Below are 15,440 nucleotides of genomic sequence, written 5' to 3'. Positions count from 1 at the left end.
CTTGCTTTCCTCAATACAGGATTTGTTAAACTCTTATGCAAAAAAAAAGAAAGAAACAGATTTTTCCTGTGTGTTTGTTTGGATGTAGGTGATAAACTGAAACACTGCCAAATTCCTTTCTGCCTTCAAACAAGAGACCCATTATGGCCTTCAGAATAACTGTTGTATGAATATTTCCCTGCTGGAGAACACCACCATTATTCTATGAAGCTTGGAAATACAAGAAAGAAATAAAACCCCAACAGGAAATTGAATTTGCACCTTATTTAATGCATGGTAACAAAGCAGATCAGTAGACTTCTCTTAATGAATAGCATTCAATTCTGCAAACTGAGAGCCCACAAGCATAGAACTTATAGAGTTCTGCTTGTATGGTTTTGTTTCTTCAGTGTTGAAACAATTTTTTCTTAACATCAACATGGAATTATTTCACTAAGGACCTGGTTGCTCAACATTCACTGACAATAAGCCTATGGAAATCCTACATAATACTCAGTGGTATCAAATCCTACTTCCATTCTCTTCGAAAAAAAAATCTGGTGTCTTCATTTTCATCATGTCCCTTAAAGCTTGGAAGCGACTCAGCTTAAGAATGGTCCTGGTCCCTTGGAGATCCTGGACAACTGGACTGCTCTTGAGCAGTATGTTTGGTTGTAATATCCCAGGTTTGCATACAGACCTGGTAGCTTTGAGAGTTGACAGCACCAGTGACAGTGTCTCCAATCCTGTTGTGCTCCAAGGATGCAAAATAGTAGCTCTAGAGAGTAGTTCAAGACAGAAAAAGCTAGCAGGTGGGTGTTTTCCATGCAGTGGGAGGCAGAACTGTATTCCAGCTATTCCATTCACAAGAGAGGCAGGGTGGTTTGTTTGGATTATGAAATTCTTTGATATACAGATTCTGAGAATAAGGCTGAGCTCCTCCAGGAGCTTTTGAAGATAATGTTTTTCTTTTTTCATTTAAAGAAAAATGATTATATTTTTTGTCTCTGTGCTTGTAGTACCTTAGAGAATAGAAATGCTCCCCAGTGTCTCCTGTCTCAGAAAGGAGGTTTTGGTCATGTAAAACAGAACTTCTGCCATCATACTGAGCAGGAAGGATCTTGCAGAAATGTTATTCTCCTCTAGAACTATTTCCATGTGATGAATATTTAGGGAATACCTCTTGCTTTTTGCCTTCTCAGACATGATTTGTGCATCACAATTGGCTCCATGAAGTAATTCTTTCAAAGTTGTTTCCCATCAGTACAGGAAAAAACAAAAGAACGCAATTTGACATTTCCTATTAACTGTCATCATTTTGGTATTAGTTTTTCTTGGATGACATATGTGTATCGCAGCAATTGCCTAGATCACACCATTAGGATGTATGTATGCAGAGTTCACTGCTGATTCTTCTCCATTGCCTCTGCTGTTTGTGCATGAACAATGCTGGGTTGGTCTTTCTTTTTAATAAAAACCAATCACAATTAATCCATCTTTTCTATGGTACTTCTACAGTGGTCATAAATATGTGTGCTAAGGCAATATGTTTCAGCTTGAGGGGATTTATTGTCAGAACCATGACTTCTGCACAGTTGCAGAAAAAAGAAGAAAAAGAGTGGTTCAAATGCTTTCCCTGTTGTACACCACATTGTACACCAAGTGTGGACACAGTCATGTTCGTCCTCTCTGATTTGATCTCTGACTCAAAGTGAAAGCAGCTGGTTGGAACAGCATTTTTCCAACCATGGATGTTAACAGTCTGGGTGACCCTTGTTTTGCCCATGTAGCTTAAAGCTGTGATTAGTGTTAGGGACACATGTGCTAAATTGACTACAAAAATCCGTTGTAACGTGGAGTTGCCAGGGCTTGTCTTTAATTCTTGCAGATTGGTGTGTGCTTCCTGCTGTGAGTATGCCAAAGATGATGAATCTGCTGGTGGTTTGCATCATGAGTAGTTCTGCTTGGGCCTGAATTTATGACTTACCAGCATGAGAGGATTTAACTCAGAAATTCTGACTTACTGACCAAATGAATTGGAGATTGGGTGGAAAGGCGACTTCATAAAGAAAAGAGCAATAGAGGGAGCTTCTTTTTTAATAGTAGCAATTACTGTCTTTGAAAGACTTGCCAGATAATTTTAGCCCACATTTTTGGGCCTAGGCTTGAATCCCTGTGGCCATGCAAAGGGGGTAGAGCTTAGTAACTGAGTGCATGAACCTTTCATTCAAAGTTTGTAGTATTATTTTGCAAGCCATGATCTGCCACAGACCTCTGTATGATGTATTGAAGCTGGATTTTCAGAAGAAACTACCACAGAGGTGGCTTTGAAAGTTCCTTTTGATCATCCTAGGTTATTGACCCATTGCCTAGGCAGGTAAAGAGGGCCACAATGACCAAATGAGTTCTTCAGAAAGTGACTCGTTGGTAGAACTGGGGACCACAGTAAAAAGCCAGAGAGTTTATATATGCAGCTTTGAGGCAGGTCCAGCAGTGTGCTGAGCATCTTCAGCTTGAGGCTGAAATAGATGTAGACTTAAGTTTTAAAGCTACAAGTTAAAATATAAACTATGATTTAAATAATTGCACAGACACATGAGTACTCTTTATAAAATTTAGCAGCTTCTGAAGCATGTGATATTGACCACTCCATGACCATACTCCAGTTCATATGCTGTAACCACAGGATCTAATAGTCTGAATACTGAAGTAATCCCTAACAACATTTAGACATTAAAGCAGAATTCTCAGTTACTCCATGTTTTAATTGTAAGGATCCACCCAACATAACTCAGAGAAGCAAACCTATTGTAAGTAGGCTTAGGCTTTGCCTTTGGACCTCCAATGGAAAATTACTGCATGGTCCTCAAATCAGGAAGAATCTAAGGTGATGTGTAGAGATCACAGTATTTTCTGCCCAGTGGTTACATGATATTGTACCCTTAGTTTGAAAAAAAATATTTGAAACAAAATGGAGATCAGTAGAAGAAAACAAAGAAATGAAAGAAGTTTTTTTCCCTCGAGGTGTACCTAAGGAACAGCTTGGGGCATTTTGCAGCATTATCATTAGAGCCTTAACAGTAGTTCTTTGTAATTCTCCTCAGTGACCGATAAGAGAGTTTTGGCTGCGTGTGGTTTTAATGTCACCATGACATGTAATTTGTTTGCACATGGAATATTATCACTGTTCTATGCAGAAATGTGAAACTGGGAAAATGCTAGTACTGATACTGCTTTAATTACAATTTGCATTTTACTTTATACTGTTTATTGTTGTTCTGTTAGTTATTGGTGCAGTAATAGTCTCCATAGAACTCCAGGGCTGGGAAACAGACAAACAAAATTTGCAATTCCTACCCTAAATGCCTTGCAATTTTAATTTTTCAAGGCAGGTAGTTAAGAAAATATTAGCCCATTATGATGGGGGTGAGAACAAACAATGGGCACAATATTGTGCTTGGGATTTGTGGCAGAAAGATGAGTTGAACTCAGTTCCCCTGAAAATCTTTCTGTATTTCATGTTTTAATTTTCCAAGGACTCTGTAACTGCAGGGAACTAGGATGCTGCTTATTTATTTTTCATCAATAATCAGAATATCTGATATTCAATATTTCCTTTATTTGATCTATATGTACTTGAATGTTATGAAGAAGGGTGAGATGGAATTGCTTGCACAGTTAAGCTAACACCCTAAACTTCTGTGAAGAGTAGTTCCTCTTCCTGAATTACACAGATTCAGCAGTATACAGGGGAGCAGTAGGAGTGGCTGAAACCAAAATGCCTGGCAGCATTTGGGTATAAATTTTTGGTGCTACTGAGGGACACTGAATAGGTAGGTTCAAGTTCTTTGTTCAATCCAAACTAAAGGCAAAGTGTGAAATTCAATCTCCCATCTCCTGTGGCACTTTCTCTTCATAAGAGTAGGCTGTTACAGGCAGAATTGCTTTCTGTCTCCTGTGTTGAGCAGAAATGCCAATGTAGCACTACGAATATTTTCTTAAAGCTAAGCAGGCACCTGGTTGTTAAGTGTTCTGGTTTGGGTGAATAGGCATTTTACAGTGAGGAAACTGCCAAGTCACAGAAATCCTTGACTGGTTCTTCACTTTTTTTATTGAAACAATTATTTTTTTCTCAATAAATTTGTACGTGGCCACAAGTCTCTATCCAAATATTAGAGTTGTTTACCTGATCCATGAAGTACAGAGAATATAGAGTATAAAAGACTAAAGCGAGACCAATGCAACTTAGGCATTCAAAGGTAGTAGTAGTTCTTAAGACATTAATGTGTTCAGAATACAGGGGGGGAATACTCTTCCTGTTGACTTTATTTAGTGTCCAATGTATTGTTGTATAGTTTGGCTGCATATATCCTGAATTGTAAATAGTGGAGATATGGCTATATTGTTAATGCTTGACTGTCTCTTCACTGCAGCTTTCTCCCAATATTTGTGTCTAAATTAAAACTATAAAATCACCCTGAGGATCTTGAACAAAACGTAAAGTATTGTTACACGAGTGGTGAAGTAGCTCAGTGTTATCTGAGAAGTGGAGGAGATAATCTAAAGCATACAACATTTCAAAAATGCTCATTGTAATTATCAGCACCTTGAAAGCTTCTTAAAGCACATGGTTGCAGGAAAAATGTATGCTAGTGTATAAAATAGTAAAATCTGTCCTATTTATGGAATCATCTCTTTCCTCCTGCTCACATTCAGTCCCAGAAGCGAAAGCAAAATTACATTGGTACAAATAACTCTGATAACATGATTAACTGGATCATGTAAGGTAACTGAGGTCTTGGTGAGGACCAAATACATGAAAGTTATGATTATATAGATAAGGAAAGTCTTTATTGCAAGCTCTCCTGTACCCAGAGAATACCAGCCATCTCCTGGGATGTCAAGGCATATAGTGACAGGAGGAGAAAGCAGAAAGTCTGATAGAAGGGAGCAAGACCACCAGGGTCATCTCACTTGTCAGCAGCTAATATCCTTAGTAGGTATATTTTTCTAATCTGTGTGGTTTGTTGTTTTCTTTTCTTCCAGTGTGTGGGTGTGATTTGGCACAAGGAGGCTTTTTCATTAAGAATGGTGAATATCTTTGCACCTTGGACTACCAGCGCATGTACGGTACTCGCTGCAATGGGTGTGGAGAGTTCGTGGAAGGCGAAGTAGTGACAGCTCTGGGAAAAACCTACCATCCAAGCTGCTTTGCCTGTACTGTTTGCAAGTAAGTAATACCTTTCACTAACATAGTGTGAACCCAGTACAAAGGAAGCAGGAAGAAAGGTATCACCATGAGACACAAGGCTCAAGATGTATAGCTTTCTTTGGGAAGCATTTGGTTGGGAAAGATCTGTTGCAAGGCTGACTTTGAGGGTCTTCAAAATACCACTAGTTTAATTGGAGGACACAGCTTCTGCGTTCATATAGTTCCCTGTTCTTGGAAAGTTGCTCTCATGTCTGAAAGAATTAGGTATCAAGCTTATGTGCTGAGATAATGGACATAGGTTGAGTTGAGTTCAAGTGATCAGACCAGCTTGATGGGAGAAATGAGGTAAAGCAAAATTCTGGGTGCTGCATTTGGGCTATGAGAACAGTTAAACAACTGAAAACACACTGGAGACTCATTTTCACATCATGTAAGAAAACAGCTTTGAGACAGCTGTGATTTCCCTCTCTCCTTCCCAAATACTGTTTCTTGTCCCCTGTAAGAGAACCAGTCTCCAGTTACACAGAAAGTAAAGAAAGTTAGCTAAGACTCTGTGGATGGGAGAAAGGTGGCATTTATAACTCATGTCTTTGATATTAATTCAGAATTTGGAAGACTACTGGCCAGTTTTCCACATGCTCTCATAGCCTGCTCATTTCAAAATCTTAACTGACCTTTACAGCCTAAACTCAAGCCCAAGTCCCTTTGCATGCTGTTCCTTATTAACTGGCTCTAGACACCAAGACTGTGTTAGAATTTAAGCTGTCTTAGCATGTACCTTATTGCTATGGTGATCAGTATAATATTTTGGATACAGTAAGGGAAATAATAGCTTCTCCAGGTTTTTGTAGGAGTGACACATTTTTATAGTAGTAAAAATAATCTTCTAGACATAAAGTGGAAGTAAATTGGTATTAAGGTGCCATCATGATTCTACAGAGGCACAAATGTGTTGTTACTATATACTAAACTGGAATTCATATGGACGTCAGGTTGTTCATCTCTGCAGTTCTGAGTGCTACAAGTGAAACAGGAGTTTTCCTTAAATAGGATTTAATGTGGTGCCTGAGGGACACAAAGGAACCATCAGATAGAGATGTAGATAGATTTCATAGAGAGGGAGGACCCAAAAGACAGGGCCTGCTCCTTTGTAGTTTTGGAGGGAAATAGGACAGTGGAGTTCTCCAGAAGTCAGAACCTGGCAGCAGTTGAATTGTCTGAAATGAAATACATGAGGATGGCATGAACAGGAAAGGCAAGAATCCACAGTCTGGGATAGTACCTTGTTGGAGATCCCATCATATGATGTGCCTGAGTATTAGTGTGGCAGATTTGCTGGGTGCTCCCCTGATCTTTCATAGCTATCTCTGATGAGTAGTTGAAGCACTTTGCCCTGTTGCCTGGTACATTTTTCAGGACCTTTTCTTTTCATAGAATCATAGAAACATCGAGGTTGGAGGAGACCTCTAAGATCATCAAGTCCAACCATTAACCTGTCACTCTGCTGTAACCCCTAAACCATATCTTCCAGCATCAGATCCAGACACCTCTTGAACACTTCTAGGGATGGCAACTCCACCACTTCCCTGGGCAAACTATTCCAGTGCCTGATCACTCTAACAGTGAAAAATATTTTCCTCTAATCTAATCTGAATCTCCCCTGTCTCAGCTCATGACTGTTCCCTCTAGTCCTCTCCCTGCAGGCAATGGCAGGAGAGACCATCCCTCTCTACAACTCCTGTCAGGGAGTTGTCAAGAGAGATGAGGTCACCCCTGAGCCTTCTCTTCTCAAGGCTAAACAAACCCAGTTCCCTCAGCTTTTCCTCATGTGACATGTTTTCTAGACCTAAAAAGGTCTTGAAAATGTTTGGATTGTTTTTCTGCTTTTACATAGTGCGTGAATTTACTGTGTATTAGTAATCATATGATATGTATGTTTCAGTTTCAGTTTTATTTCCCAAGAACAGTGTGGAACTTGATGATAAGAGTATGAAGCTTGAATTCAGTTTTCTGTACATTGACTTGCGTCAGTCTTTTTATGTTGAATGAACAAAACATGAGTCACTGGAATAGATTAATGAAATGCAGTGTTGCTGCTGATGTATTCTTGGCCTACTTAGGAATGCCAGTGGAAAGGAAACTGCCTTAAACATTTTGTTTTGTTGAAATCAGCAGTTCTTCAGTTGTTAAGCACCTTTGCAGTGAGGTAGGATGTAGGGGGGTCTGTACTCAGCAGCTAAAGCTGCTTATTGTGTACTTGATGTTATAAAATGTTGTTCATCCTCTGCTTTATGCACCAAATAAGAGTTAACAGCAATGTCAACTTCTGCCTAACACACATTCTTAACATTTATGAGTGACTAGCTCCACATTCCTTCACCAGGCTCAAGAACAGTTCTGATTCTTCCTCTGAGTTCTTTTCTGTACCATTTGCTATCCACAACATCACACTGAGACCATCATAAATGAAGCTGTTGTGTCTTAGTGGATTTCACTGTCTCTACTATTCAGATAAAATATGTTTGATAACTTTTTAAAATGAAAAATACAAGGCAAGTCTAACCTCTGCTCTGCTTGCATCCATGGATTGGATGTCTTCCAGTGCCTGACTTTGCCAAGGCCACATTGCAGAAACTATTTGGCCTGAGTTTCTGTCAAATCTTGATTGCACTGGGGGAAGGCAGCAAACTCAAGGCATAAGGAAGAGAGGAAGATTTCTGATGTAACCTTTGCAAAAATACATTTTCCTCTTTAACTCTCCAGGCGACCATTTCCACCAGGCGATCGAGTCACCTTTAATGGAAGGGACTGTCTCTGTCAGATGTGTGCTCAGCCCATGTCCTCCAGTCCAAGAGAATTGTCTGCCTCAAGCAGTAAGTATAATATCTCATTTCTGAAGCCTCTCACTTTCCCAGGCTCATCAACACTGGATTGAAACCAATGTAATACAATCTTTTGGGGTTTTTAAAATTTTTTCTTCACCTCTAGAGCTATGAGCTATCTTTGGGAACCATATTTTTTCTTTCTTTGTTTTATTTTTCTCTTCGTTGAGATGTCTGGTACTACAGGTAGGAAGAGACACACATTTCAATATGAACAAATGACTTTTCCCCAATGTCTGGACTTTTAAAAGGGCTGATTTTTGCTTTGATAGGCATTGAAAAAGTATCTAATTTCAGTGTTGATAAATTCCATTTCTTCCATGTATAATTGTGCAGGTTTAAATATTCAAAAGAGGACAAAGTCAGAGGAAATTAATTTTCTTCTGCTATTTAAGACTTTAATTAAATTATCCTTTACAAGGAGTATCACCAGGATTATGTTTCCAGTAGACTGATACCACGACGATACTGTGATCAGAACCTCAAGAAACCATTGTAGAAAAAGACAGAAAACAAGCTGAGGGGAAAGAGAGAGAATGAAGAATGTTTGGGAGGGAAATTAACTTGGCTTGATGTGGGGGTTTAATGCTTTTAAAAGATAACTTGTAAATTACTGATATTAATCTCTGCCTCTGGTAGTTATGTTTTTAATCTTCGGGGATTTCTGATTCTTTCTCTGAATTCTGGATTATGCTCAGCACTCACCCAGTGTAGTTTTGTAAATCAAAATGGCCACAGCTTTCCTTGTGACGGGGTAGTTTTCCACCCGTGTTGGTTTCCTTCAGGGGATACACTGTGTATTTTGAAGTGGCACTTGGCTTTGAGATTCTAGGATGAGAAAGTGCACCGTAAAGGCAAAGATAGATAATGTTTGTGCTCAGTGGATGAGTCAAGTGAATCTCAGGTTATCTGATTTGCCTGAGAACATGTAATCAGACACTTAGGAAAATGGAAAATGAGAGGCTTTTTTTTGTTATCATGCCTTTCTCTCTGGTAAGTGATGCTTTTCCACTATAACTGTAGATTTGGAGTTGAAAATACACAGGTCTAATCGGTTCAGGAAGGATTTAGAGAGCCAAAAAAAGCCTTACGAGACTTTAAAAAAAAAACCAACATAAAAATTTGTGAGGCACTTCAGGCACTCAGAGAATCTTTCTGAAACAAAGGAATGACGTGGAAATTGTACTTGAATTACTCATATTTGAGGTGTAATTGGCAAGGAACTGCAAGGCATAGGGACCTTGGACAGTACTGATACTCTTTTTCTAAACATGCCACAGCATAGAAGAATCTGGATCACACTGCACCTGGTTTTCCAGAGGTGCCACAGCTGTCCAGCAGTGTGGGCACTCCCTGCAAGTGTGACTCCAGGTGCCAAAATGCCCCTAGAGAATGACAGACTGAATTTGTCTGATAGTTAGCAAGCAAAAGAGCTGGGTAGTCACTTCCTGATAGCCACAGTCTCTGCTTGACTTGCTTCTTGGGTTGCCTACTCAGGCCATAGGTAGCAAGAATTTTAAAAACTACATTTTGTACAACTTGTAATGAGATATATTGTGGTTTTTGTCCTGCTGGACAAAGTGCCTTACCTGTACACACAGCAAGAGAGCTTGAGTGCAGTACTTCAAAATCTGCAGATACCTGTCACAGTGCATCTTGTTCATTTATGGACAAAGACTTGTAGAAAAAGTATAGTGTAGAGTTCCTGGTCATTTTAGAGCAAAACTCTCCAAAACAGACAAATTAAAATGAGACTAGTATGTGTTTGTAAGTTCAGAACTACTCAATTAGAAAAGTATTAATGAAACATCCTTTGTCTTCAAAGATATGCCAACTGCTGCTTCAGCTTTGTGCAAAAGTTGACTTAGATGCAGTGAAGTCTTTCATGCTGGCACCAAGGAGTAAATTTTAATTAGTGTAAGCTGTTTCAGATTGCTTCCATGTCTCTCCTGCTGGCTGAGCAAAACACATCTTCTGTTTTTTCCCAAATGCTTTGTCCTTTTTTCAGTGGATTTTTTTAAAAAAAATCCAAGCTATTTTGGAAGATAATCTCATTTACACTAGGCATCTATTTTATATCCTATATTGCTGTGAGCTTACCCTGATTAGATTCAAGGAGGTGACTAGAGGAGGCTTTCCTTAAAACAAGGAAAATTTGAACTGAGGGAATTCAATAGACTGCAAGTATATCAGTTTTGAATGTTTTGTGTTATATAAAAGGAGATCTAGCCAGTAGAATGCCTGCATTAGTGCTGCTATTTTCTGATGTCTGTTATTTCACACAAATAAAAGTTTATTGACAGCTTTGCTTGGATGACTTCAAGGAAAATCAAATGCCTCTAAATACAAAGGTAAACGTCTTGAGTAACATGAACCTGAATTTTGTTACACCCTACTGTAAATTACACTGACGAAAATCAGATGGAAAACGACTGAATAAGTCATCTTCCTTTTTGTTTGTTTGGAGTTTTTTTAGTATTAGTTGGATCTATTGTCCTTATTTACCTTATTTATATTAATAATATATTTCACTACATATGCATTACCTGGAATAATGATAGCTTTTTTCTTGAAGAACCATTTCAATGACTCCTTTTTTAATTCTGATTTTCCAAGACAGTCTCTTTCAGTATCAGATACTATACTGTAATCATAATTTATAATGTATACAACCCTATTCCTTAGGCACTGCTAGATGTACACAGTGCACTAACTTTGGGATCTTCATTCTGCAGGAAATCTAATACCAAATACCTGTAAATAGCTTTGAAGACAAATTAAGTGTGTGGTGTTTGGTTTTGCTATTGTTTTATTCCATATGACAGCTGCATAAATGAGATGTGATCTGTAAAGCAAAGTGACTGGGACAGATGTAGAGCAGCACAGAAAGAGGGGACAACTACATGACACTAACTAAAAGTGTTGTGTTGATGGCTTTTCAAGACTCTGTCAAAGACATGAAGAGATTTTCTTTGGGGTCCAACAAAGGAGTAATGCAATAATGTGTCCCAGTGATTGCTATTTATGTTTAACAGTATTCAGGTTTTGTATATAGCATCATGATTGCCTGGTTTGTGCTATCTTAAACTCTTTCTGCTTTCTGTTGTGTTCTAGCTAAATGCTAACACCCTGTGTTTGAGGTCCACATTGTCTTTCCAGAAAAGGAGTTGTCCAGGCATCTATTATGTCTAAATTTTAGGCAAAACTGCAACTGGTCAGAATCTGGTGGTTACTTCCCTTGGACATGGGAATTCTGAGTGTAGCTGTTGGGTTTTTTTAATGTATGTTGTATGTATCAGAATAGGTACTTAAATTTCAAGGCTTAGTTTTCTACCAGCAAAATGAAAACATAACAGTGCCCTAGCTTACTAGTATGTTGTGGTTATAAGCAAAATGAGAATGGTATGGTGCTTAGATGATGCAATCTTGAGTACTGTACTACTGCCTGAGTCTTACCAATTGATGGTAAAGTCATAAAAATTAGAAAATTAGTGTGGTTTTAACTTGTGAAGAAGAAATTGAAGAACCTGAAGTCTGCCTGAATCCTTGTTGTTCATTCATTTTAGGGTTAGATACCTGTGAAAGAGCAGTGTGAGTTTTATAATCTTTCCAACCCCCAGCATCTCAAACTAGTTTATTCCCCAGTGATCAAATGAGTAGTGACTGAGGGTGCACACTCTCATGACTCCTGTTAGCATTAGCATGTGAAGCAGGGGCGAGGAAATTGGCCACATTAACAGGTTACCCTCCAATGCCAAACAGACAAGGACAAACGTGAAACAGTAATGTGAAATTTCCGCGTGGAGATAAAATGATCTCTATTAGGGCAATATCAGTGAATTCTTACCAAGGCAGTAGGTAAATGAACTGATACAGACACTTGAATATGAAAATCTCTACTTTAGTCAGACCTTCATTTTTAGAAAGTCCCACTCTGGCTTGCAATTCTTCTTGATCACACAAGAGGTGTCGTGAAAAGTACATCTGAGAGCAGAGCAGCCATCAGAGGTCCTCCCACACTGGGGACAGGCACCTGAGGTGGTGCCAGCAGTCTGCACTGGTGGAACTTGAGCCAAGTGTCTTCTGGCTCAGACATCATCTTAGAAATTCTGAAGAGACTGTGTCTTTGAACACAGTTTAATACATTTCCCTCTCCCTCAAACAGAAGATTTTTTCCCTTAGCCATTTCACTTTTTCCACAATAAAGCCCTTCAGTAATAAGAATCTTATGTTATTTTCTACCTGAGGTGAAGTCCTTTCTCTGCTGGTTCCTTATCTGGGTGCTGGTATGGAAGTTTAGTTATTTTCTGATTAATTTTTTTGCTGAAAGGTTGGATCATTTTAGTGAAAGGTTGGATCATTTTAGTGACATGCATGAATTAAGACATTGCATTTCAAATGAAAAGTGGACTTTCCAGATGGATAGGAAAAACCTCCCTATACAAAAGAAACTGAAGCATTACAATCACTAGCAGGAGTTTTCAGTTGAAAAATTATCTTCTTTTAAAGTGGTGTCAGAGATTCTCACAGTTGTCTCTTCTTCAGTAAAATAGATACTTGTGTCCTATGTATACCAAGGTACCCAGTGATGATACTGTTTGGAAAGAAGCACAGGGAGGATATTCCAACTTGCCTTTCTTTGTTAACAGTCTCTCCTGTGATTTAAAAGCATTACAGTACAGCCAAGTCATGGCCCAGAGTTTTCCAAAAGGGCAGTGTTAGATGTGCATGAATAATCTGTGGTGCAGCTGTTCCCCCACCAGCCTCATCCATGTGTAGATTTCACAATCCTGTTTTGTATGTTTGTCCTTGTCTGTTTTGCACATTATGTTCTGGTTCAAAGAATGTAAGTTCTTTGGGACGAGTGCTTTCATGCCTATCAGTACAGTCTAATACAGTTGGATCTTGGCTCACAACTGGGGATCTTTGCTCTATTGTGGTATAAATAATAAGCTTAATGCTTAACGAACTTGCAGGGCAAAGATATCTTTGTTAATTATTCAATAGACTTATCTCTTCAAAAAAGATGCAGTTGGTAAAGCTCCCAGTAAATAGCTGAAACTTCCCAAAAGGTTTCTGCTAATGCTGAACTAGAGCAGAGCCAACATATCATACCTGTTGAAGAAGGAGAGAGGCAGGAAAAAATGACAATCATCTTTTGCCTCGCTCTCCAGAAAGTGGCAGGAAAGAGAGATTGTTTCTGGAACCACAAGGTCAAAATGAAGAAGCAGCAAATTTACTTTGTAGTCCTCCTTTACAGGCTCTCTAATTCTTAATGCAGTTTTATATGCAGGACATAACTGTCTTGTCATTAGGTAAAAATATAGGTGATTGTTGCCAGAGTTCAGAAATAATGTCTGAGCTGATTTATAAGCATCACAAACTTCTGCATTAGAAATTAGCTGAGTGGATAAAATGGATGCGAAATTCCTTTAGTCACAGTCCTTGTGAAAAGTCTGCAGCTTGGATTTGTAACTGTTTAGCCACATTTGACTGATTTTTCATTATTTTGTTCTTTATCCTTTTTTTCCTGAACTGTCTGAAAACTCCTTCAATTCCGTAGGGAAGACTTTGAAAGCGAAGGGGAAAGTTGTCTGGCTGTTGCAAGATATCTGCAGTGATTTTTGTCTTTAAAGGGTATTGAGCAATATCCAACACATGATTTTGAGCTTATTCTTAGGAAATATTCTGCAATTTCACTCTGTGTCAGAGCTACATAGTGTATAGGTATTGAACAAGTATTTGGCACAGGTGTAGAGAGGTTTTGTGTGTGAGACTGAGCCCAGTGTTGCCTTAAGGGATACACACCCACAATATCCATGAACTTCAGTGAACAGCCCTGAGGACCTTGGGCTCAACAGTTTTGGCTGGGAACATGCATTTTTAAAATTTAAAATTTTTTAAATCCTGTGTATAATTTTGAACTTTAAGGATTTAGTGGGTTTTTTTGTGTACTGTAACACTAAGATTTTCTCATTTCATAATTCCTGGTTTACCTGCTAAAGGCACAGAAACACTCAGGTATTTCTGTGGCATTCAAGCCTGTGCTTAGGAACTGGAGATTCAGTTGAGGACATGGAGGGCTTGACAGAAGAGGCTCTTGTAGTTCTATGCCTCTTTTTTTTTTTTTTTTTTTTTAATTTACCTGAAGACATACCATAGATGTCATTGTGAATTGATTTCAAACACTGTGATTTAAATCATTGATTTTAATTATGGTTTGCCTAAGAACCCAGGAAACCTTGATTAGACTGACTGATTGTAACCTTGGTTTACATTTAGATTTTTAATTATAAATGACTAATTGATAACCATGAGGATACTCTATATCTGTACACACTTCCTTAAACTAATAGAGCTCTGCATAAATTCATCATATCCTTTAACATCAACATTTTTACGTATTTACTATTTTTGCTCGTGATTTATATCAAGATCTATTTGAATGGAAGTTGAAATTGTGTTTAGAATGCATAAAGCATTGTTGTGGATATTTTTTGATTTCAGAAACTATCTGAAATCTGCTAGACACATGAAGAAAGTAAGTTTTGGAACTGATGGTTTTTTGAGGGTCTGTAACTTATAAAACCATTTACTTTGGATCACCATATCCTTAAAGGTTTTATAAGTGGCATGTCTTATCATATGTGATTTCGTTCATAGACAGGAAAAGGAAAGCAAGTTTATTCTGTGTTTTCAGATCCCATTTTGATTTTTAACTTTGAATTAAAATTTTAAATTCTGATTTTAAATCCTTTTGTTTTTTCAATATGACCACTTAGTTGTCCTTAACTTTAAATGCCATTGTAATAACCTTGCAGGGCAACTGCATTTATGATGTATTGAGCATACAATGGATCCTAAATTTTACCCTGCCCCCTTTTTAAGGATAAAAGAAACAAATCAACGTGCATGACTTGTTTTTCAGGAAGGTGTTTGAGTCCAGTTTTTCCATTTCTTTTCTATGCTTTTGTGTTACATGTAAATTGGGCAGAAACGATTGTGAATAGACAATATGAGTGTACTAATTTCTTATTTGTCTAAGTGTAACCCCATCTTGAACTTGGAAATCAAAGCATGTTCATCTCCTCAGCTTTTGCCCAAGAAATGCTGATCAAAAGCTAATTCCAAAGGAAGTTTTGGGGGAGGTGCAAGGAATTGCCCAGTAAATGGGTGTTGCATGAGGAGGCATCACTAGCTTGGGAAAAGACAACTCTAGAGGAGCTCCCTAGAGAGATAAGAGCATCTGGGAATTGTCATGTGCAGAAAGCCTGATGGGTAGTAAGTCAGGAATCAGAGGTCACTTAAAAAGAATGTGAAAAGTCCATTAGTTCTTAGCTAGACCTTAGTTTGCCATGGATTATCAG

At 38.3% G+C, this 15,440-nt stretch overlaps 1 protein-coding gene across 1 annotated transcript in view; it reads left to right on the top strand.

Moving 5' to 3' along the window:
• Window positions 1-15,440, top strand: part of ABLIM1 (actin binding LIM protein 1) — a 130,162-nt gene that overhangs the window by 40,047 nt on the left and 74,675 nt on the right. Inside the window, exons 3-4 of the mRNA XM_009080407.1 lie at window positions 5,026-5,209; window positions 7,955-8,064. Coding sequence (XP_009078655.1) covers window positions 5,026-5,209; window positions 7,955-8,064 — 294 coding nt within the window. The remainder of the gene's footprint in view (window positions 1-5,025; window positions 5,210-7,954; window positions 8,065-15,440) is intronic.

The sequence above is a fragment of the Acanthisitta chloris genome, unplaced genomic scaffold (genome assembly GCF_000695815.1).
Source record: "Acanthisitta chloris isolate BGI_N310 unplaced genomic scaffold, ASM69581v1 scaffold27338, whole genome shotgun sequence".
Taxonomy (NCBI): Eukaryota; Metazoa; Chordata; class Aves; order Passeriformes; family Acanthisittidae; genus Acanthisitta; species Acanthisitta chloris.
The sequence above is the reverse complement of the archived record's forward strand: the minus strand, read 5'-3'. Positions and strand labels throughout refer to the sequence as shown.